The 23692-nt window shown below is 41.5% G+C and overlaps 3 protein-coding genes across 3 annotated transcripts; all 3 read right to left on the bottom strand.

Annotated features, from left to right (window-relative positions):
• Positions 1-1654: 1654 nt before the first annotated feature.
• Positions 1655-10331, bottom strand: tmem106c (transmembrane protein 106C). Its single transcript, XM_034591828.1, has 7 exons — positions 9383-10331; positions 8768-8831; positions 6970-7129; positions 5465-5605; positions 4652-4701; positions 3986-4039; positions 1655-3361 (listed from the first exon to the last, which is right to left on the bottom strand). Exons 1-7 carry the CDS (start codon positions 9594-9596, stop codon positions 3199-3201), a joined length of 846 nt encoding a protein of 281 aa, XP_034447719.1. The 5' UTR covers positions 9597-10331; the 3' UTR covers positions 1655-3198.
• Positions 10332-10465: 134 nt separating this feature from the next.
• LOC117765341 (PTB domain-containing engulfment adapter protein 1-like) lies at positions 10466-13341 on the bottom strand. Its single transcript, XM_034591829.1, has 7 exons — positions 13106-13341; positions 12953-13022; positions 12697-12768; positions 11764-11862; positions 11510-11647; positions 10908-11012; positions 10466-10730 (listed from the first exon to the last, which is right to left on the bottom strand). Exons 2-7 carry the CDS (start codon positions 12998-13000, stop codon positions 10665-10667), a joined length of 528 nt encoding a protein of 175 aa, XP_034447720.1. The 5' UTR covers positions 13001-13022; positions 13106-13341; the 3' UTR covers positions 10466-10664.
• Positions 13342-13681: 340 nt separating this feature from the next.
• On the bottom strand, positions 13682-23292 carry sars1 (seryl-tRNA synthetase 1). Its single transcript, XM_034591827.1, has 11 exons — positions 23100-23292; positions 22048-22118; positions 21886-21966; positions 20864-21022; positions 19102-19245; positions 18816-18971; positions 17429-17650; positions 17049-17178; positions 15847-16004; positions 15127-15256; positions 13682-14361 (listed from the first exon to the last, which is right to left on the bottom strand). Exons 1-11 carry the CDS (start codon positions 23233-23235, stop codon positions 14189-14191), a joined length of 1560 nt encoding a protein of 519 aa, XP_034447718.1. The 5' UTR covers positions 23236-23292; the 3' UTR covers positions 13682-14188.
• Between the last annotated feature and the right edge of the window lie 400 nt (positions 23293-23692).

Genomic DNA, 23692 nt, shown 5'->3' with positions numbered 1-23692 from the left:
GCCCCACACTTAATCGATCATTGCATAATGGACAATCATGTTTGGGTTTTTTTTTCCCTCTCACATATATACTCTATAATCGGAGCGAGCGAGAGACCAACGGTAACTCTCTAATGAAAGTAAACAGGAACGTGAGGTCTAAACGAGGTTGTGTGCGAGGGACGAGGGCCTTCAGGTGAATACGTTGGGTTTCAAGGTTTTGTTACGTCCACTTTTAAAGAAACGCATGTGTAACGGGGATCAAGCTTGACGAGAAAGGACGTACAGTGTTGAAGCACGCCGACGCCATGACACGCTCTGTGTTCATTCACTGCTTCACATCAATAACCTGAATCTGTTTTAGAATCTCACAAAATGATTCACATATACAGTGTGTTAGACAGACAGTGGCCGAAAGACAAAGTGTACTTAACCAAAGACAAAGCACTCTTGTATTAATAAGCGTTTTATCCAGCTATATTTTTGTACTTATTGCTTCATGTATTTTTACTATGCGTTTATTTAGTGTGTTGCCTCGTTTGGTAGAAAAACACTACTTGTATTACAGCGTTAATATATTGTGGTCTGTTTTCTTGTTGATCTCTATATTATGTAGTAATATATTTTCACATGCAGCTATAGGACAGTGTATGAGACATACAAAGGAAAACGTTTGGTTTGAAAAGTATAATTATGCTATTTTGTATGCAAAAACAATGAAGAATAGAAATAAACTGAAATGATGTGGTACCTGAAGTGCTTTTGGGTCTGTGGTTATTTTGGCCTGATGATCGTATGACGATTATTATACTAATTGATAAATCTACTGATTATGTTCTCCCTGCTTAACTTTTCAGAAGGGTTTACATGCTGTGATGCTTATATGCCTCCACCACCCAATTTAGTCTACACACATTTTTTAATCATATGAGGTCACTGACAGTTCTTCTTTGAGTCAAAGTGGTCAAAATCTGAAGACATTCCCTAAAGGACACCTCGAGATATGTTAGAGATAGTTTGAGGCCACCATGACCTTTGACCTTTAAGCAGCCAATTCTAATCAACTAATCTGTGAGTCTAAGAAGTGTTCTTAAGATAATGGTTTCACAAGGCAAAAGATTTTGTGCGCTCACAGTGACCTACAAATTCTCCTCAGGTCATCCTTGAGTGCAAGATAATGTTTGTGCCAGATGTAATCAAACTTCTTTACAACTTTGTTCATCTTTGAGTTGAAGTGAAAGTTTGTACCAAATTTGAACAAATTCTCTCTAGGTGGTTCTAAGCTGTTGCCAAACGTTTTAAAGAGTGACCTCCACCTTTCACCACCAAATTCTAATCAGATCATCTTGAAAGAAGGTTAAATTTGAAGAAATTCCCTTAAAGCATTCTTGAGAAATCATGACCCGGGGCCACTGGATCTCACTGACACAGAAGAATAATAAAAGTTTCGGTTTCTTTAAATGTCTTGTTTAGTCCAGAATGCAAATATATTCCGTTTACGATTAAATTAAACAGAGAAAAGCAGTAAATCCTCCATTTACGAAACATTGACAGTTTGCCATTGTTGTTAGAGAAATTACTGAAATGATCATTGATCAGTGCATCTGCTGATTCATTTCCTGTTGTGGTGGTTGACAAAAACACAAAAACAAAATAAGAATCCTAAAACACTAGGGTTGATTATTCATTTTATTAATTCACAATTCCCTTTAATATCTTTTTCAAACTACAATCAAGCACATTTTTAAAACCCCTTGTAAAATCATTCATAAATGTACAAATAGTCACTTAAAAAGAAAAATCCAAAAAATCCAATCCCTATTTCTCAGTCATTCCGTTTCCACGGTGACATGAGCCCTGTGACAAGAGACGATACTGTAGCAGAAGTGTTTTAATTAACCTCTATCAAGCAGCTGCTCTGAAAGTCAATATTTGAAGTGTGAAAAACAAACAGATATACAACAAGGACATAACAGTGTAAATGTTTTAGGGTCAGACAGATCCAACAATACACACACACACACACGCACCGTCAGCCATGATGTCAACATGCTGGTTACTGGGCTGTTAAGGCCGTGGGGCAGAGGACACTATATGCAGATGAGGTTCGTTGGTGCGATTATATATTCAAAGTGTTCAAATTGTTCTTTCTGTAGCTTCACCAGGATCGTAAATTTACATGAGCCTCACTCACACCTGAAATTAAATCTAGCCTGAGAACAGTATTCCTCATCCTGACCCTGAATCTAAAAATCATTGTGCTTAGACATGGAGCTGACAGGGCACTGAGATATAACTTCATCATTTAACTTTAAAAACCGAAAATGTTCAATTTCAACCCGCAGAAACAGTTAAATAACAACAAATAGACAACATGTGAGAGTAAGAGTATGTTCCATTTTTAAGGTGCAGACACTCGCTAAATGATCCCTTGCATGGAATCCAAAACAGAAGCAGCAGCTCAGCTCCTCCTCTCCTTTTTTTAAAGAAAAGTCCGCAGCCTTTGCTCGACACAGTGTTACGGCACCAAAAGTCATCCAAGCGACGGTGAAGGTTCTCTCCCTGTGTTACAGCAGCAGACGGACAAAACCCTGAGGGTCCATTAAAGCTGTGGCCCTTCACTGTCAGCTGGGAATGTTGGCTATTCCTTTTAATAGAGAAAGGCTTTCTCTGACATTTGTCCAGGGCCACAGAGCGCTTGTTGGCAATGACGCATTCCATTTTCTTCCTAGAACATGTGACTCATTCTATTGACGCATTAGAAAGGGCGAAACTGCCCTTTTCATAAACCTCTATTTCACACAAGAGTCCAGGCAATCATTAGCTCCATTAACACTCATAAAAACCAGATAAGTTTGTGGTGGTAGGAAATATCCCATCTCCACAATTTAAAGCCATACTGACCTTGTAAGGGAAAAAGGTCATGGAGGCTGGAATAACAACAACCACAACAATACCACACGTCTGTTGCCTAGGGGCTGTTCGATGAAAACAAATGTGCAGTCAGAAAAATATTTCACAAAACATTCTCTTGACACACTCGTGTTTTCAAGGAAACAGCTTCATCATTCAGTGGCGCAAGTTAACAGCAGCTTTGTGTTACCGGCTCTGGGTGGGCATAGTAGAAAGCATCGTGCAGTATTTCTGCTGTTTGTGGTTTCCCATCCTGCAGTTTACACCAACACCTCCGGAGAAAGGATCAGTGCAGGGCTGCTCCACTCACAGCATGGGGGCGCTGAAGGATGTGGCAGCTGAGGAGGAGAGATGCCCAAGGTGCTTGGCTTTCAGGTGGTGTGTGGTGTTGGAACCGCAGTCTATGTAGCGATAGGCCTCCAGGCTGTTCTGGGATGTTCGCACCATGTATGAGGTTTTCACCGTCGTTCTGAAAACAAGGCGAGAGGACAGAAGAGTAAAGAGCCAGCGGCTGCACACGATGCTGCCTGCAGGTACATCACTGTACCTACAGACTAAAGACATGTCAAGTCAAGCTCTCCCACAGCTCTCCTAATTATCAGCAGGGGAAACAGCAGCTGCAGCTCCAGTCTATTACTTATGATTTGTCTGAACTGCAGAGACAGAATTATAGCAAGTCAATATTAAAGGAAGCAGCATGATGTGATAACACTGCTGTCCGAGTTAACTTCTCAACTACCTCTTTTCTGTAGGCAGATATGAAATGGTTATGATGGTGCACCAGTACAAGTACATTTACTCATTAGTGTTTCTGTTGCATGATACTTTCTGCTTCTACTCCGCTTCATTCTTCTTCCTGCTAAGTTCATGGAATGTGTGTACGTGTACTAGTGGATTGTTTGTGTTGTAAAATTGTTTTGGATAACACTGAAATGAACAAAATAAACAAAACAGTTCAGGAAGTTTAAGATTGTAGTTTGTATCTGGATACTTGTTCCAGACATGTGATTATGAAAGTTAAAACACAACAGAAGGAACAGGACAAAAAGAAATAAGAGATAAAAGCATTTTCTCAAAGTCAAAAGGGACTTACTGCACAAATATGACGATGTTGTGGACCTTGATGCTGGGCATGGTGCAGAAGGCACTGAAAAGCAGAAAAGGTTTTATGTTGTTAAATTGTGCTGCTGATGTTTGGGCAGCCCTGCAAACTAACTCTTCAGCAGATGAACAGAATACCTGAATCACTGTCATGTAAAAACATTACTCCACTCATTTTCTCTTTGTGTAATTTACATGTGGCTTCTATGTTTATGCAGAAAATCTCTTCATGTGTTAGTTTGAGGTTTAAAGCTTTTAAACATCACAGTCTGTTTACTTGTGGAAGACTTGTAATATGTCTTCAGTGGTTCATCTCACTTTGCATCGAAGACTACAACTGTATAATGTAGGAAAAGCTGTGTTACAACTGTAGGTGTGGACGTTATGTGTGTGTGTGTGTGGGCGTTTAGGAGGGACGGTCTAACTCAAGATGCTATTGAGCTGCATTATGGGTAATGTAGGATCCTGTGTTTCTGGAGCTTGAGCCATACTGGGGACTTCAGTTGACTAAATCAAAGAAGGATCAATGATAATTCACTCTACATCCACATACTATGTTTTTGTTTAAAAACACAACAACTCTGCTACAGATTGACCTGGCGTCCAAACTACATGACACCAATAAATTGTTGGGATTAGTTGGAGAATCAACACTTACTAGACATAGGGTGTGCTGCTTCCAATCTCCACACTGACAGTGTAGTTTACCTGCAGGAGATTGAGAAGTTACACAACAGCAAAGCTCAAATCCGGGGCAGGGAGAGGTCACTTAATGACAGACACAGATATTCTATACGCAGCAAGATACTGGAATGAGATAATGCTTTAACTCTTACAAACTCTACACATTCCATTACATGTGCATGTTGATAAATGCACCCCTGAAGATCAGCATATAAGAGCTTTTTAAATAATATTGTTATGGTCAGCAAAGTTCATGGAAATAGTAAAACCAAGATGTGTCATGCTATTATTCCCAGCTTCTTCAACTCCATATAAACTGGTTCTAACTGACGATGCAAGTCTACAAACGACTCATCATGGCTGACTAATTTCCTAAAGTATAGCTGAGAACTGTAGTTTTAAACAAATGCTACTCGAACAGAAGGAGATCTGTGCAGGAATGACAGTAAGCTGCAGTGTGTAAGTTCATCACAATGAAAGAACACACAACATCATAGCAGTCAGTGCAACATGGAGCTCACTGGTGTGTTTTTAATAGAGCAACAATGTAGGGACAGTTTGTTCTGGGAGCTTGTTAATCAAAACAGACAGGACATCCTGTAGCAGACACACCTACAACCTGTTTGAAATATGACTCTTTTGTTAGCATACTCTGTAACAGGGCGCCCTAATGTCACAGAAGCTCTGGTGATAATATACAGACAACATTTACTAAGAAGACAAATTTTCAAGAGATATCAAAGCTACTGTATGACAATGTGAAGTGAATGTGTACATCTTCCCGTACCTGACGCTGACCCAGTGGCAGGATGGTGGTGGCGTTGTCTAGCTGCTGTAGTCCAATCACTGTTTTCATGTAGAGGACTTGGCAGCTCACGCTCTGCACCAGCACCGAGAAGAAGTTTGGGTTGCTGAAGTTCAGTGTGCTCTGAGAAAAACAGAGTGCACAGTGAAATACAAGAGAAATACTATTGTGCGACATGCTTTTGTAACCTGCCACTGTTTGTTCAAAATGAAACACCACACCCCCTCTCACAACATGGACATTTAATACCTCACTAAACATACACACCTCACTAATTCCAATGACCTCAACCTCTTTTAGCGTACTGATTCAGAACTGCGTAGGCATTTTATGTATTTATTTGATATTTTTATTTTATACTTTTTATAATTTGTGTATTTGTTAATAGTTCTGACTGTGTGCCACAGACAAGAATTTGAATTAACCCGTCTTGTACCTGTGCAACTGGCAATAAACATCCATCCATCCATCCATCCATCCATCCATCCATCCATCCATCTATCTATCTGCTTCACAAAGGAAACATCTTGCAGAGGTGCTGCAATGGATTTTATTTGATTGTTCTGGTTAATTAAGACTAATGTAAAAGTGTTAGGGTGGCACGGTAATGCGGCTGTTAGCACTATTGCCTCACAAGAAGAAAGTTTGAATCCTTGTGTCTGTGTTGGTTTTCTCTAGCTTCATCCTACGGTGCAGAAAAATGCAGATTGAATTGTTTTGTTAGACCCTAGATTTGACCGTAGGTGTAAATATGAGTATGAAAGGTTGTTGGTCTCCGTGTGTTGGCCCTGTGATACGCTGGCGCCCACTATCAGCTGGGATTGGCTCCAGCTCCCCCAAGACCCTCAAGTGGTATAGATGTCATCTGATGGATGTTATAAGAGTTGGACTAATGAGGCAAAACTCACAGAAAGAGAAGAGCTTGAATGAGATTTTCTCTCACTGGTTGTGTCACCTTGAGATTGTTCTACATTTGAGCAACACGTTCCTTTTCAAAAACATTTATAAAAGTACTGATCTGTGCAAGCTTGAACACATGACAAAATTGTGACAGTAGAGAAAATATAGCAGACAAAATAGCAATTACTACTAATTACCTGCATTTATTTCTGCTAATAATAATAATAAGTTAAAATTGTAATTTATCTAATTTCCCAAACTCTGAGGTTGCATGTTTAATTATCTTATATAAATCGGAACAACAGCCCAAAACCTAACATTAATTTTAATATCACACGACAGAGAAAAGCCACAAATTTGCAAATGTGATGCTACAGAGTGTTTTTGGCATTTTATCTTGAAATCATCAAAGTAGCTGCTGATCATTTTGACTAATGATTTGAAAAGGGATAATAAAGGAAGGAAAGGAAACTCTAATCCTAATTTGTTTCTTCCACCACACAAATACAATTTTTTTGTGAGTTGAGTTTAATTCAGCGTATGTGTTACACTGTGGTGAGCTGCTGCAGGATGAAGAGAAAACCTACCGTCATGTTCATCAGGACCTTCTTATTGGTGTGGTCGAATTGAACAGTCACTGAGCGTATCCCATCATCCACCACGACCACCAAGCGAGGGAAGAGGAAGAAGGCGACCAGCGAAGATGCCAGGAGACACAGCACGACTGACAAGACCACGTACAGCTTCCTACAACAAAAGGAAATATAGTGAGAGATTCAGCACCAAGAAAGAGATATACGTACGATGTAGAGAAAAGTGAATCTGTGAAATGTCCTGCTTTTCTGAACTAACTGGACACAAAATGTGATCTGATCTTCATAGCGAAGACAAATACAATGCGTCTACTGTCCTAAAGAGCAGCATCATCCAAGACAGATTCTTACGATGTCTGGACATTTTTCGGACTTGGCCTTTCACATATTGGGAACACAGCAGGAGATTGTCCGAGTCAGATGTGTTCACAACACTAGGAACATTTCCGCAGCATTCAGGTGAGGGGGGGAACCTGAGTCGAACATGTAGGATGCAGGATATAATGTATGAATTCTCCTGCGGAAATCACATGCTTTTGTGAACAGCATATCGACACCAGTCTCAGCCCTACGCGCCAACAAATCCTGATCCTCCCTTCAACCAACTTGACCTTTAGGATGATGTTTTCATGTTGGCATGCCGCTCCCTCTTTATATCACACAGTACATATTGCTGCCTGTTCTACCCAAACAATTCAACCTTAGTTTCATGAGTCAACATGACATCCTGATGTAGAGTGGCACAATACAAACTTTGGCAAATTTAGGGCAGCAGTTTCCTCTGTGGTGTCCCGTCCTGGACACCATGCTCCCTGACATGGTAAACGTATTCCTTTAAGCCTTAAACTCGTACTCTTTTTTTCACCTCATTGAAAGTCTATGTAGTGTGTTTGGAGTAGTCTTGGCTGCCTGGGCTATTCTTTCTTTAATTACCTCAGCCAAGGAGGTTATGTTTTCATCTGCGGCAGGATCACGCAAAACGACTCACTCAATTTCCACAAAATCTTGTAAAGGGGTGGGTCATTAGCCAAGAAAGAAATATTACATTTTGGTGGGGAGCCAGATCATTGGGAAGATCTAGGATTTAAGCATTGCAAGATAGGACATTTTTTCAACTTTTTACTTGATTTCTCAGAGAACAACACATTGATCTTGATCCAAATAAAAATAAATCAGGCATATTATGGGGACTGATATTAATGATTGTGAGCAATTTGGGGCAGATCCAAATACAAACCAGGATCTAGAGAATGTATATGGTTTTATCAGAGGACTGTTGGGCCTTGGTGGAGGTGTGTGCTCTACAGAGTGCCTTTCTCATTTATAGAGAATTTGTCTGACTGACAACTAAACTCTTCATGCCTCGATTGGCTCTTCTGAGATCTCTCTTTTAGGAGGTATGGTTCACATTGGCAGATGTTTCTTGTGAGCAGACAATTCTAAATGTGATGTTTGTTCATATAATTTGAAGTAGCTCTAACACACACAGTTCACAATCTTGTTTCATTGACTAGACTCCAGATTTATTAACTACTGACTACAGTTAGTTATTTTTATGTAATTAGCTCAGGGGTTCACATATTGACCTTAACTCTTTGAATGATCATGCAGCAGATGCATTAAACGTTGAAAACAACAACACAATGTGTGTTATTAGTTTGATTCGATTAGAGATTGTGTTTTTAACTCAGATGAAGATCTGACCACATTTTGAAGGAAAATTAAACATAATTGCAGATTAAATAAAAGTGTTCCATTACTTGTTCTTACCACTGTGTTACTTGCTACTTACGTTCTTTGGGGCTGCAGTCTCTGGTCACTGTACGGGATCAATGCAACCAGCTCATTGACTTGATCTATCAGGAGAGAGATAACAGGTCAGGTGTTTCCACTCACAATGCGTGTGCACGAGTGTGTGTTTCATCAAGTCACACTGCTTACACAGCTCTTTGCCACTGCACCAGTTTAAATAACACACCGGCACATTAAACATGAACTGAAGCATGAAGGGGACGGTAAACCTTTGTGCTATTTACTGTACAAACTGATGGCACATAATCAAACCGAGAGAGCGTGGGCTCACCAAACAAACTGTACACCAAAGACTCACTGGAGAGACTATATATTTAGTATTTAAATGTGTTTCACTCATTGTTACAGACAGGGGTTCTCAAAGTGGGGTTCAGGGACCCCCCCAAGGGTCCTTGATGGGTGGCAGGGGTCCCAAGCAGAAGGGCAGTATTCATTTTACTACATGTTAAGAATGTTTGACTCCTTTGGTCCGAATATCATGTGCTTCCGGTAATAAGACATGCCAACTCTGTCAAACGGAGGCCCGGGGTCAGCCCGGGGTCCTAACTGGAACTCAAAATAACCTTTGCTGCTTCCATGGTCTCCACTCACTCACCTGACGGGATTCGTCCGGTGCCCTGACAGGTCGGACACGTTATGCTGTCCTTCCCGGTGAACTCCACGTACGGGAACTGGGCTATGTCCTCCCGCCGGTCGAGCCCGTCCAGAGAGTCATCGTCGGAGCCCCTGTCCTCTCCCCGCTGCCCAGAGCTCGGTCTCTCCAGGAGCGGCGACAAGCTGCTGCCGCTTCGCGACCACCGCGTCCCCATGGCGCCTCCTCACCCGGCTGGGTAGAGCCACAGTTTCCACCGTAAACTCTACGAACAGTGTGCAGCCCGCGTGCAGGTGGGGACTACGACCCGTTCCGCCCGAAGACAGAAGTGGACACAGACGGACTCAGGAGCAGCAGGACACAGGACAACACGGTTCCATGGCAAAGTAGCTGACACACGCAGACTTCAACTAACTCCGGAGCGTAAACTAGCTCTAAGCTAGCGCGGGGGCTAGTTTGCTAACAAGTGTTCAACAAGTTAGCAGTTAGCTGCCAGTGGCTGTGTGCAGCGCTAGTTAGCTTCACCGAACACACTTTCCTCACGTCTCTCACACAAAACGAATCCACGCTTCCATCGCACGGTCCTGTTTATTTACACAGCGCTCGTCCCATGTACGACATTGTGGCTCACCCGTCCGCTGTCACACGGAGACCGAGGTGCTGCCTTCACGTGCCCTGCGTGCCGCCGCCGTCAGTCAGTCAAAAATCCAAATGTTTAAACCGGACTCGCTTCTGTCAGCTTCACATGGCGTTTGATGTGTTTTAGAAATCACAAAACACAGTAAACCACACACGCGTCATCGTTTTACTACCATAAGTCGCATACATCAAATATAGATATTCACAGTCGCTGAGAGATTTGCCATCTGCGTCAATTTGGTTTTCCATGTGGCATCTGAGAACATTTTGTTCTGAGCTCCTACAAAGAAAAAATACACACATTAATTCTGATACCGTGAACGCATCATTCGTGTCATAAGTGTGCGTAGACAGACGGACAGACAGACGGATGTACTTTATCAATCCCAACTGGGATTTTCAAAAAAATAACATAAATAAAACAAACCATTCAGAAATGTACCACATTATTTATTACAATAATCTTTATTATTCATTATCATTTATGCAAATTTTCCCATCAGCAAAAAACAATTACATCTTCCTTCCACAGATCTTCATTCATCTTCCCTTTTATCTGTTAGAACATTTGCTTGAATGCTTTTTTTCACTGCATCCAAACATTTGTCAGTATTGACTGAGCGTACAGATGGAACAACATGCACAGTTATAAGTCATTTTGTCCGGCGAGCCTCCTCTTCAGCTCAGTGTTCTCTCTCTGCAGCATTTTATTCTGAAGAAGAGTGGGGAAGAGGAAACAGTTGTAAAGAACTGGATGTATATTTAATTTGATAAAACCAAAAAATATGTTCATAACAAACCAACATAAAGTTCACGCAATAACAAAGTGATATGAGGAGGCTTTAACTGGAAGACAGTGACTCTTTAGCCCTGAATAAATGGAGCTAACCTTATGTCTGAGCGCCTCCACTATCAGATCTCGTCCTCCCCTGACGCTCTCCTCCTTCTTAGATGCTCGGAACGCATCTCCAATCAATGAGACCAGCACATGACTCTGAAAAAAACATTATATTATTATAGTATATTTGTTAAATAATAATTATAATAATAACATTTAATTTTCATAGATATAATATTAAAAACAAACAACATTCGTGAAAATGAGTTAAAAACCAGGCATTAGAAGGCGTTCCTCTAAAATAGGTTTTAAGCAATGATAAAGTGCTGGTAAATCTAATCTCCTCAGACCTGAATGCAAGTTACCCTTAGTTACCAGCCTTGATTTAGGAACTACTAGTAAGTGTTGGTTGGAAGATCTTGGATTACAGCTTGGAGTTATAACTGGGGGGACAGACCGTGCTGAGTTTAAAAGTTATTAACCGGATCTTAAAAAAACTTTTTGTCTGACACTTTGAAAGCCTGAATATCTCATTAATCTCCCTGTTTACCGGTGGTTATATGAGCGTCCTCCATCTTTAACCAAATAAAAACAATAAATGACCATATCATTCCTGCAGGGAGCTCTGTTATGCTGTACAGGGGAATACTCACAAACTTCTTGCTCTGGAACAGATAACAGTGGTACATGTCGGCTGCAGGGTGTCTGGCCACAAAGCCGAAGACTTTGGGTGAGGACGGCAGGATGGCACAGAAGGAAACGGTGGAGAGAGGACACGGGTACAACAGGAACTGAGGGTATAGGAAAGATAATGTAAAGACGTGAAGGGATGATTCAAGGCCAAAGTAAGCAAGATGTTTAATCAAGTTTTATGCAATCTCTGATTGGTTTGATAAGTGGGACACACCTTGGTTTTGTTTTCCAATATGTCTATCTCACTTAGGGACAGGAAGAGGTGGACTTTGCTCTTCTTGGCTGCCTTTTCTGTGGAGTATTCATCAGGCGTCTAGAAGAGAGGGGCGCAGAGAAGGAGACATGTCCTGCTTGTCACTGAATCTCAGTATACAACATGTAGAGTCCAGAAAAATATGTATTATATATATATATATATATATATATATAAACTTTTTTGCAGAAAAAAACGATAGACTTTCATGGTACACAGAGGATGACTTTGGTGATCCCCACACTTTTCATCTAGCGCTACCATGAGTTTTTTTTTTTTATGTCTCAATATCTTTTAGATGGATTTGCAAAAACATGGATACAGACTTTCATGGTACCCATAGAATATATCCAAAATGACTTTGGTGTTCCTCAGACTTTTTATCTAGCGCCACCATGAGGTTGATGTTTCTTTTTCTTTTGTTAGCTTCAATATCTCCTGGATGGATTTGCAAGAAATGGATACGGACTTTCATGGTACCCAGAGGATCAATCTAAATGAACCTCGTGGTGGTGATAGATGAAAAGTTTGTGAATCAGCAAAGTCATTTGGATTCATCGTCTGGATATCATTAAAGTAAACGTCTCAGCAATTATTAGATGGATTGCCATTACATTTGGTGGAGACAGTCATGGTTCCCAGAGGATGAATGTAAACGAACCTGGTGGTGACTCCCTGTTCTTTTTCTTTGTAGTTTTTTGGGGGGCTCTTCCCACAATAAAAAGTCATTTGGAATCATTCTCTGGGTACAATGAATGTCTGTATCCATTCATTTTGTCCTCCAGTAGATATTGAGATAATTCAGTCTGTACCAAAGTGGTGGACAGGCAGAGCCACAGATTGGCTTTGCCATGATACTGGCATGGTTAAAAGGGAAATACAGCTGCGACTGACCTGGAGGCTCTGAGCTGCTTCCTCCAGGATCTGTAGTCCATCGGGGCGAACTACCTCAACCCGCCCAAGAAACTGGAGTTTTCAGAGAGAAACACAGAAGAACCTTGTTTTAAACAAGATGTTTTAATACAAAATGCTGTATATACGGTATGTGTATGTACATTTGATTTACATAGCTGCATGAATGAGCTGAATCACAAAAAGAACACCACATTGTCCAACTGACACAACTAAAGTGTCAAAACTCTGTATTTACCTTCACTCGAAAGGAGATCTCATTGTCGTCCTCTGAAGTGTCGCTCATCTCGACACGCGTCACACACTTGGTCCTTGTCAGTAAAACATCAAGACATTAAAAACCAACATTAAGAGCCACAGAAATATCAGAATCAGCTCAATGACACAACATACCTTTGTAAATGTGCTATAACCAGAGAGGATCCTCTTCTTTATGAATAATAAAACGGGTGTAAAGTCTATTGGAGTTAATCAGTAACCTGCAGGTCTTCCTTATTGCCTCTTATCAGATATGCAGTCTGCCTGGAAGAGTCATGGAAACATTCTGATGAACAGTAAATTAAATTTATACACGTGTAAAGGCAAGCAGACTCACAGAAAAACCAGCCACACAAATGTAACTTCTGTATCACCTGTATTTATTTGTTTAGTGAGTGCCACTTTGTCAATGCTCAATCATAGATATATATTTATATTCGCAAGTAGATTCAATGTCAGAGTCTTAATCATTAGCTCGAGAGCAGCGTAACGGTCAACAGTGACATCAAGCAACAGTTGAGAATTGTGATCAGAGACAGCACTGAAGGGAAGCCTAACGCAGACAGTTAAAATACCTGTTGTTTTTTCTTTCCAACTTTAAATCCATTTCAGACCTGAAGTCACCACAGAAGAGTTGCAGGATTTAGTCTCAATAAAAGCTGATGAATGATGATTCCAGACAGTAAAAGATCAGTTGTACAAACCACCAAAACATTTGGAAACCACACTTTTTAATGATAAGAACAGATCCCAAAACACAGCTGGAAAACAACCCTGTGTACCTGTGAACAATCAACACTTCATCTGCCAGAAATGTCCCTGCTGGATCTGCATACATGAACATGCTCTGTCCCCTTGGAGGGAAGTTTTATCTGTTTGTATTAGGCTCAATGTTGCTGCAGACGTGAGCGTAAGTTAAGACAGGTGGTGAGTGCACTCTGAAGTGGACTGTGGATGGGTGACAGCACAGAGCGATCCCTTCTTGAGAGAATGAGGGGAGGAGCAGCTGAGATGAAAATAACACCATCCTGGTAGATAGACACAGATGGGATAGAGCAAGACCTTCAGTAATATCAAGTCCCAGCCTGGGAGATTCACTTCTCCATTTTTGAACCACTATCAAAGTTTGGGAGAAACGTCATCGCTGACTCGGCTCTAGTCCATCAGTTTCTATCTGTGAGGTTGGTGAAGCGACACAGTTGTTGTGTACTGGAGCCTATGAGTCGTTGACGGACATGCTCTCCATGGCGTTAGGCAGGTTCCGGTCTCCTCCACCCTGCTTCTTCTTCTTGCCTCCTCCTCCTCCTCCTTCCTGATGTTTCTTTGCTTTTTTAGACATCTCCTGATCAATAGGAGCGGGCTTGACAAACTTGATGATCTCTGTCAAACCTGGAGGACAGAAAACAAAACAAAAAAAGTGTTAAGGAAACTGACTTGTAAGTGTGTAGCTGGTTTACTGGTTCTCAGCATGCACTGTAGTGCAGCACCCAAGCATGTAGCTGTGGGTTCGCTCCTTTCTCTCATGAAGTGAAACAGTTTAACCTCTTAGGATTGACCAGTAAAAAGATCTATAGTATATACATTTTTATTCAAAGTTGAAGCCTGAGCAGTAGAAATTAAATGATTCATGCTTATAGGCCACACTGATGTCAGACTGGATTTCCTGTGGTAGATCTTAATATTAATATAGTAATAAATTTAATAAAAAACACATCATATAAACAAGCAATCTTAAAATTTGTTTTTTGTTTTTAATTGTGACTAAGGCACATACTGAGTATGACATTTTACGGTGTGAATAAAAAAGCTTGTGGGTGCCATCTGGTGGACAAACGTAATTTATCTATACTAAAATTCTTTTTACTTGTTGACATGCCCAGACACGAATACATATATATCTGCAGTCAGCTAATATAGGCCAATACATGGCCCAGGCAGATTTATGGGACTACTTCTAAATAAACCTTCTATTAGTTATTAGTTTTTTTACATTGAGCATTATCAGCATACACTCACCTTGGACAAAAACTTCACCAGAATTGAGATTTTGAAAAACAACTGACTCCTAATGATTCACTTTTCCCTCTAACAGCTATTTGTAATCTGTGAATGAACACTGCACACACCAGATGTTAAGAATGCAGTAGAGCTTACCTGGAGGCATGAAGTCCCTGAGCTTCTCTGGAATAATGATGCCTTCCTCGGTTTGGTAATTCTCCAGGATGGCACACATCACTCGAGTGGTCGCGCACATGGTGGCATTCAACATGTGCACAAACTCTGCCTGCAGAATATACAGACAGAGAGGAAGTAAATGGTCTGTATTTATATAGCGCTTTTCTAGTTTTGATCACCACTCAAAGCGCTTTACAGTACAGTTTTTACAATCACCCATTCATACAGTGCATCTTTGTGCAGCAGAGGTGTGTTAGAACATGCAGCCACAGAGGGGAAAACCCAGACATCAAGGTATATGAATGACATTTAACATTCTGATCAGATGGGTAAAGACAAGGCTGTCAATTAAACCAGCATCAAGTGTTTTTTATGTACTATGTTAATAAATCAGCTTTTTTTAAGTACAGTGGAGTAAAATGTTTTTGCTTCATGGAGAAAAAAAAAAAGGCCAAATCTCATTTCACTGGCTATAACTCGTTAATGCAGTCATCCACCCATGTCCATTCGGCTTTGCATGGACCCCTAGGCAGACCTTCACATGCAGCCCCAAATTTTGGACTGCGCTGATTGTACACGTTAACTGGGACAGGAACGAGGACACAAGTCTCAGTGGTCAACCCTTAACTGCCCAACTACAGCTGAGGCAGAATTAGCATCTCGGTTAGATAAACAGCTGCGTTGGAACTAAGCACTCACCTTGTCCATCATCTTCTTGGTCTGTCCGTAGCGGATGCGGAGGCGCCTGGCCTGGTAGTCAGTGCAGTTTGAGCAGGAGACCAGCTCTCTGAAAGCGCCTGAGCCAGGGAACCAGGCCTCCAGATCCAGCTTCTTACTTGCTGCGTGATTCAGGGCACCTGAGATGACAAGCGGAAGCAGAAGTTGATGTCACGGTCGGATCATGACGCCAACTCTTGCTGTTCTGACAGCAGCTGGTGTTTAAGTGTCATCTGATGACTTTTGAACGGCCAACAGGTTTAATTTTACACAACATGAAAATAAAAATCTTTCTCAAAATAGGGAGTGTAGTTAACCAATACAACAATGTAGAGCTTCAACAAACAAAGGATTTTCAGGGTTGGGTTTGTTGTATAGAGTTTTTCTACAACAACCTGTGCACATGTATGTATAGATGCAATGTTACATTATTTAAAACAAATAAAACAGTACACTCATGCAAGGGCCCGAGAGTGCGACCATTTTGGTCACACATAAGACCAAGTATCTATGAACTGCAACTAAAAGTTTTCCTTGGTCGTAACGGTGCGCCAAACATTTAGCTGGTGTGTTACTGTATTTGATTGAGACGTGTCGCTTCCTCATCTCATGAGGATTTGGGAAATCAGTGGCAATACCCAGCCCTAGTTAAGAAATCACCCATGTATATGGGAACTGTCATGCAAAAGGTATAATCGGTGTATTATTACGGTGCCAAAAGGCACAGGGAAACTTTTTGGGTGCACCTAAATGATGTGCTGTTGCAACTAAATGATCAATTTAGTCTGGAGCCCTGCATGCAGATTTTTTACAGGGACCTTCTTCTCTTTGCTAACTTTCATTTTCACATTACACTCACTCAAAAAAGAGCAAGAATCTTGACTGTTGTCGTCTTGCTGAGAAACCAAAAACAACGATGACACTTGTTCATACATCATGGATCTATTTTACCTGATCTTGACCATTTTTAAAAGGCGGTGATGACACAAACCAAAGCAATAAAACTTTTGTATTTGTTTGTTTAGACGTGAGAAAGCTACTGTGTGTGTGTGTGTGTGTGTGTGTGTGTGTGTGTGTGTGTCTGTGTGTGTGTGTGTGTGTGTGTGTGTGTGTGTGTGTGTGTGTGTGTGTGTGTGTGTGTGTGTGTGTGTGTGTGTGTGTGTGTGTGTGTGTGTGTGTCCTACCAGAGACAATGTTGACGATGCGATAAGGAATTCCTAGCGTCTGGTAGAACTCCTCTGCTGTCCCTATCATCTCATCAAACATCTCCCATGATTTGCCATCATGTGGGGAGGCATACACAAACTGCTCAATCTAGGAGACAAAAAGGAAAACTTAATGGATCAACTGCATCGTTTACACAAACATACCAAAAGCAAAATCAGTGTCAATAAGTGAATGCTTTAAAAAACACATTTTATTATTATTCTCTTTCAAACTACTTCGGTCTGTGTTTGTTATAAAGTTTTGGTTACAGGAAATGATAAGAAGTTTTGACAAAGAGTTATTAGTTACGTACAGTATTTGAATTGTATTTCACTGACAATAATGGGACATTTCTGACCTTTTCAAACTGGTGCACCCTGAAGATCCCGCGGGTGTCTCGGCCATGGGAGCCCACTTCCTGTCTGAAGCAGGTGGAGAAGCCGGCGTAGCGGATGGGCAGGTCCTCGGGTTTGAGCCACTCGTCCCTCAGGAAGGCTGCGATGGGCTGCTCAGAGGTGGCAATGAGGTACTTCTCATCTACGGAGTTGTCGTCTGACTTCTCACTGCCTTTACCGATGACCTGGAAAATGTAACAGTGGACAGAAATCCATTGATCCAGCTGACTGTGAATGACCAAACTTTTGCAGATTTGCAAAATATAACACATTGCATATGCAGCTCATGGTCCGAAATACCACAGTTGTACAATGAAATTCATTAAACTTCCCCCGAAAAACTACTCAGAGAGCTGGAATACAATAGACATACCTCATATGCCTTTATAGCAGATATATATTCACATCATTAAACAAAAGCAGGATGGTTGCTTAAAGTTTCGGTTAGTTTACTGGGAATGGCTTAAGATGCAGGATTTAAAATAATAGGACAATGTTTAATATCCCTTGCTTGAATGTTCTCTGAACTATATTGATGATAACTTGCCGACCAGCAGCAAATGTCAAGGATCACCAGATGTTAGCAACCAGTGGAAGATCGGGACAGACACGATATGTGTACCTGCCAGAGTTAGCTATGCAGCTATGCAGCACTGTATATTTTCCTAGAGAAGAGTTTAGCCTTCCTGACTTTAGGTTTATCCTTCTCTCAATTTTAAGACATCATCAGTAGTGGACCCCAGGATCATGGGATATTTTGGCCATTATCATTATATACTCTCTTCTGAAGAAGGCCCCGCCGTGGTCGACCGAGTCCTGGGGTGTGTCCCATAGCCTATCAAGTTTTGTTTTTAAGGCTTTTGGGTTAATGTTTTGTAGTTTCCCCGTTTTCTTGAAATTACAAATCACTATCAAGAGCTAGATGTCATTGTATTTGGACTTTAATCTGCTTGTTTAAAGCATCACAAGGTATCCCAAGTCTGGCCAATCAGGTCGGGGGTCCTGGCCTCTCTTGATATTTCTTCCTACAGCTGCTGTAGACATCTTGATGGTTAATTTTCTAGGTTACATACACCATACAACTTCAGGTTACCATAACTATCTAGAGCTGGTTTCTGTAGAAAAGTAAGATAACTAGTATGTCAGTGATAGACTCTTTACTCATGGTGCAATTCTTTTTTCGGGGGGGACCTTCAAGAGCTATATTGCTGGAAACTCTACATCATTATATGTTTTTTTGAGGTCTAATCCATCTGTAATATTGTCAGTGTTAAGTATTAAACTTATTTCACTTACATTAAAAGATGGATCATGGTACTATTATATTAGCATGCCCCACCCCTCACAAACCTTGTAAAGCTCATCGTCAAACTGGCTGAGCTGGGCGACTTCCTGCATGACCTCTTTCCTCATGAAGAAGGGTGTGTAGAGCATTGTATAACTCTTGCTGTACAGGATCCTTAAGGCGTAGTTGATCAGAGCCTGCTCCAGGAAAACCAGAGGGCCCTAAACGACAACACAGGAAAGGAAAACAACTCAACAGCTGGTCTCTTGGGTTGAGATATGTGCACTGGTTTTCTTGTTTGTATGACGCATGTCTGTCCATACATGCGTCTGAGCTTGTATTTTAACTCACCTTCAAAAAGTAACCTCTGCTCCCGGCCACAACAGCTCCCTTCTCGCCCTCAAAACCATCGATCATGACCACCAGGTCAACATGGGAGTACTTCTTCTGGACAGTGCAGTCGCCCCAGGTGCGCTCTACCCTGTTGTCTGCATCCTGTCAGGAGGGGAGACAGGAGAAACAGTCAAATTTGTTATGCGGTTCGAAGAAGCCAATTCTCTACTCGCACCATGTAGTGTGACGTACTTACGCTTTCTGCACTGCCCGTCGGTTCACTTCCTGTCGACACTAGACTGTTTCTCGTGTCCAACATGATCTCAACACAGTGTTTGCTCGTATTTCACTATCTGTTTTCACTCTCACAGTATATATCGTAAATAGTATATACCGTCCATATGTTGTATATAGAGTTCGTTTTTAGCATTTTTTTATAATTTCTTTACTGTCTGTAAATAGTGTGGTTAGCCAGTGAGCCAAGCTATGAAGAAAAACACTGTCAAGTTTATGAGGAGGCAGGTCAGCTCTACAAAGTATTGCTCAGTTCCTCTTTGCTCTACATTGGCTAAATTCTCCTGCGTGAGCTTCCACTCTTTTCCAGCTGATGCTGATCTTAGGGTAAAATGGGGAGTCAACATTCGAAGGGAAGGGTTGACTGTCACCAATCGGTCTAGGGAATTGGTCACCAACCTTCTCAAGGCCAAGATCACTTTTTAATTTGAATCGTAAGCCAAGATCTACCACCCAAATATCTTCCAAATATAAATATCCTTTACAGAAAGTGCAAAAATTATAACAATTTTTGCAATTTCTGTAAAAGACTCGATGTAAAAGCACTCCAGCATTTGACTTTCTGAATCCATAATTTGTTTTAACGGGGCTTTGATTGTTATCGCAAGACCGGAAGATGTACGTCTTCATACCGTAGTGTCCTGACATTCAGTTTAGTAAATAATAAACTTGTATTCAAGGAAATGCAGTAGATAAACCAGCAGCTCCGCCGCCAGTAGTGGACACGCTGTCAGTGTGAAGAACAGACTACTGACATACAGCTGGTCTGCGGAGCTTTACAGGGATCGACAGTGAAGAGATGGCTGACGACCACTGGTCTAGGGTGTGTGGCAGGTATTTTCTACCAGAGGATAAGATCGAAACTCTGAGTGGATTTCATCATCTTAGAAAAGGGGCCTTGTCTGTGTTAACCACGCTATTTACAGACACTAAAAAACGATAAAAAAATGCTAACAACGAACTCTATATACAAAATATGAACGGTAGACACTATTCACAATATATAAGAAGTTGGACGCAGGAGTAAAAGTCTGGCGTCAGGAAGTGAACCAACGGGCAGTCCGGAAGGCGGAAGTACGTCATCAGAGAATTAGATGATTGGCAGAAACTTTTTTAGATTAATTTAGATAACTATTAATTTGTCAAGCAAAAATGCCAAACACTGTCTGGTTGGCAATTTGTCTCTCTAGTATTACGGTAAATGGAATATAATTTAGCTTGGAGCAAATTACTCAGCTGTTACTTTTTATTATTTTTGTTTTGCATGTCAGGGTTTATTTTGAATGACAGACTCCATTCTCCTGAACGTGAATGATACCATTCTTGCACAAACCTGCATGAAGATCTTCTGCCATTCTTCAAAACGTATGTATTATTCAATCCACTTAATTGTTGAAGATTTTGTCAATGAGTGGGACAATAAATTAACAGTAGATTATCAACTTAAATTGCATTATTAAATCAAAGTCATGTTATCAACCCCCACCTCGTCATTGCTGATGGGCACAGATGGGTGCAAAAGATTGCCGACCTCCCTCTGGTACTCAAAGCGCTCCGCCTCCAGCCTTATCCTCTCACTGTCCGTTTTCTCCATCGCCTCGTCCACCAACATACGCACCTTTTTGATCTGGGTTACTGTCAGGGCCTGACACAGACAAAAAAATATGTAAACAAGCAAGGAATTAAAAGACAGATATAAAGATATGTAGGTAGTTCTTCGTCACACCCCCACAGAGTCATATAATAAGGTGCAAAAATGCCACCATTCAGGTTTGGGCTGTAACGATTCTTGAACCAAAACCGAAAACGCGGTCCACGGTTGCTCTGTTTGCGATACGCGAAGACGGAACCGTGAAATGTCTCCCTGCCAAACCCCACAGGCTGCCACAGCAGCAGGTGCAGCCTTTTGGGTTTATGTGTGTTCAATCACAACCCCGTAACTTCAGAGCAAAGAGTGTGGAGGTCGGAGAGGACACACAAAAGTGTGTTGTAAACCCTGCTTGTTCTCGCTGCTCAGGAGCAGACGCCTTGTCTCTGAAGACGGAGTCAGGAGGAAATCAGGTGTCGGAGTCAGGTGCATTGTTTATTCTTTATGGACTTTCCCTGGAGTTTTTTGTTTCATCTGTTTTTCATTGTTTGAACTAAATTGAAATGAACTATGTTGGGCTTGTGGGGGAGACTGATCCGGACTTTGTAAATATATGGATTGAACTCTGGACATTGAGACTGTGGGAGACACACTGTTTCCTATTGTTTGGTCATTTTGGTTTATGTAGTTCTATGTGAAGACAAGTACAACATGTTCTTTAGTGTTCTTCTCTTTCCGGTTCCAAATTTTGGTGTTTTAATAAAACCCAGAAATATGCCCCCGCTTTTCCTTATGGACCCACTACATCCCCCTTCAAAAAAAATTTAAATAAACTGAGGTATCAGCCAAACCATGGGTTTGAAGTATCGTTACAGCCGTACTTCCGGTAGAGTAAGAGCTTAAAGCGAAGACAACCATACCGATAGTGTTTCAGCTGTTAGGGACTCAAGGTTCTGTGCTTCTTCAGGTACAGCCTCATCCTCCCCAACTGGCTCCTTCTTCTGCATTCACAACAAATAAATATATGTAAGGGTGCAAATAAACTGGACATATTCCAAACTTCTGTGCTGCTGCTGCTGTACCTTCATTTTCTCCCCGATGTTCTTGCTGCAGAGGTTCTTTGCCTTGTTGAGGTTGTCTGAGGTGAAGCGACCTGTTAATGGGCACAGTCATTCAGTCAGTGCACTGTCAGTAGATGTGTGGGAGACAACTGCAGTAGCAGGGCTCCTGCTGAAAGGGGTTACTCTCAGTAACAACCTACACTCATACAGTCAAAAGCCAACATGGACCACAGTGCCCTGACAGCATCAATCGCATCATACTCTGGATCAGACTGACGCTGTCCGTAGCTCCACTGCAGGGCGAGGTGGACCTGACATGTTGCAGACTGGGATTGCATCAGATTGCACGCTACCATCCAGCATCGCTAAGCTAACACAGCCTTCACGTTAGTTAACACTTGTGGGAACGTGATAAACCAGTAATTGGTACCTCATCCATTATAACCCTGAACTCAAGTAGCTACCTTTAAGTATGTGGAGGGTAACGATTCGGCTCATAAGAATTAGCCGAAAGGTGCTAGCTATGCTAACATTAGCCACATTGCTGCTTGCTATCATCTTGCTGTAGTGAGAACGTCCAATCAGACTTCATTCAAATCTGCGCTTTAAATGTTAGCTTAACTTACTGACAATCATCACCACCTATACAAGTTGTTTTTTAGAATACTGACAAATGATTTGTCAGTGATCAATTCGGCATCTTAATAATGCACCAAACATACTTTTATTTACTATTTCAATGATAAACATTTCTCGCAGTCCACTGCAGCGGAGCGGACGCGTCACTGCTGCGGTGGTGCAGATTCACAATAAAAGTATATTCACAGGGGCTGTTTTTGTATTTCAGGAAACCGAATGAAAGACTAGGTCCTAAACACATGGGAAGTCGTTTTAAATCCTAGGCGAGTGTGACTGTCGGCTGTCTTCAGATGCTAGCGATATAATTGACCGGATTTCTAATGGAGTTGGGCGTGGGCTACTCTCCGCTGACGTTGAGCTAACGTTAGCATCTGTAGCCGCCGCGCTAACGTTAGCTTCTATGAGGGAGACAAGCGAAGGGAAGCGGCGCTTACATTTCCTCCACTCTGTGTCCGCAGCCACCAGTTTGTCCACGAGTGTGACATCTTTGAACCGCTTCCTCTGGACCTCACGGATGGCCTCGGGGTCTCCGCCTTTGTCTGTCCGGAACAGGTCCAAGTCGAGCACCATGTTTGCTGCAGGTTTCCACGTTGTCAGACTGACAGAGTCTGAATGAGCTCACAGCGGTGCGGTACTACAGCCAGGGTTGCCAGAGCTTCTTGCTCCGCTAACAAATCCGTAACCACAAATTGAAAACGCCTAATCGTGACATTAGTTTACCATACGCTCTCTCCAAGAAACAAACCCAAACACCGTAAGATATGTTATCATTCTGTTGTTGATGTTTAGTCAAAATCATTTTTGAGAGCAAGAATTTAGGTTTTCTTTTCAGCCAACCTGGCAACTTACGTCAGCAAAACTTCATGTACAGTTTTTTTTATATATTTAAAAACATTAAATGGCCAATTTCACAGTTTTTACAGTGATGAACACAATAATTAACTCGATGAACCGCAATTGACCTTACTTAAATATAGTTAATTATGTCTTCACCTGCATTTGTTTGTTAGCAGGATTACACAAAAAC

This window comes from Hippoglossus hippoglossus, chromosome 7 (genome assembly GCF_009819705.1).
Source record: "Hippoglossus hippoglossus isolate fHipHip1 chromosome 7, fHipHip1.pri, whole genome shotgun sequence".
Lineage (NCBI taxonomy): Eukaryota > Metazoa > Chordata > Actinopteri > Pleuronectiformes > Pleuronectidae > Hippoglossus > Hippoglossus hippoglossus.
This window is presented reverse-complemented; position numbering and strand designations above follow the sequence as displayed.

Coding starts and splice junctions, on each gene's coding strand:
- tmem106c (XM_034591828.1), bottom strand. CDS start 9,596: ATGGGGACGCGGTGGTCGCGAAGCGGCAGCAGCTTGTCGCCGCTCCTG. Junction 5,606..6,969: donor AGGTCCTGATGAACATGACG/GTAGGTTTTCTC, acceptor TGTTTTTCTCAG/AGCACACTGAACTTCAGCAA. Junction 4,702..5,464: donor TGCCACTGGGTCAGCGTCAG/GTACGGGAAGAT, acceptor AATCTCCTGCAG/GTAAACTACACTGTCAGTGT.
- LOC117765341 (XM_034591829.1), bottom strand. CDS start 13,000: ATGAGCGACACTTCAGAGGACGACAATGAGATCTCCTTTCGAGTGAAG. Junction 11,013..11,509: donor TGTTCCAGAGCAAGAAGTTT/GTGAGTATTCCC, acceptor TGTTTTTTTCAG/AGTCATGTGCTGGTCTCATT. Junction 10,731..10,907: donor TGGAGGCGCTCAGACATAAG/GTTAGCTCCATT, acceptor ACTCTTCTTCAG/AATAAAATGCTGCAGAGAGA.
- sars1 (XM_034591827.1), bottom strand. CDS start 23,235: ATGGTGCTCGACTTGGACCTGTTCCGGACAGACAAAGGCGGAGACCCC. Junction 17,651..18,815: donor TTGACGATGAGCTTTACAAG/GTTTGTGAGGGG, acceptor TACATTTTCCAG/GTCATCGGTAAAGGCAGTGA. Junction 15,257..15,846: donor CCAAGAAGATGATGGACAAG/GTGAGTGCTTAG, acceptor TATATTCTGCAG/GCAGAGTTTGTGCACATGTT.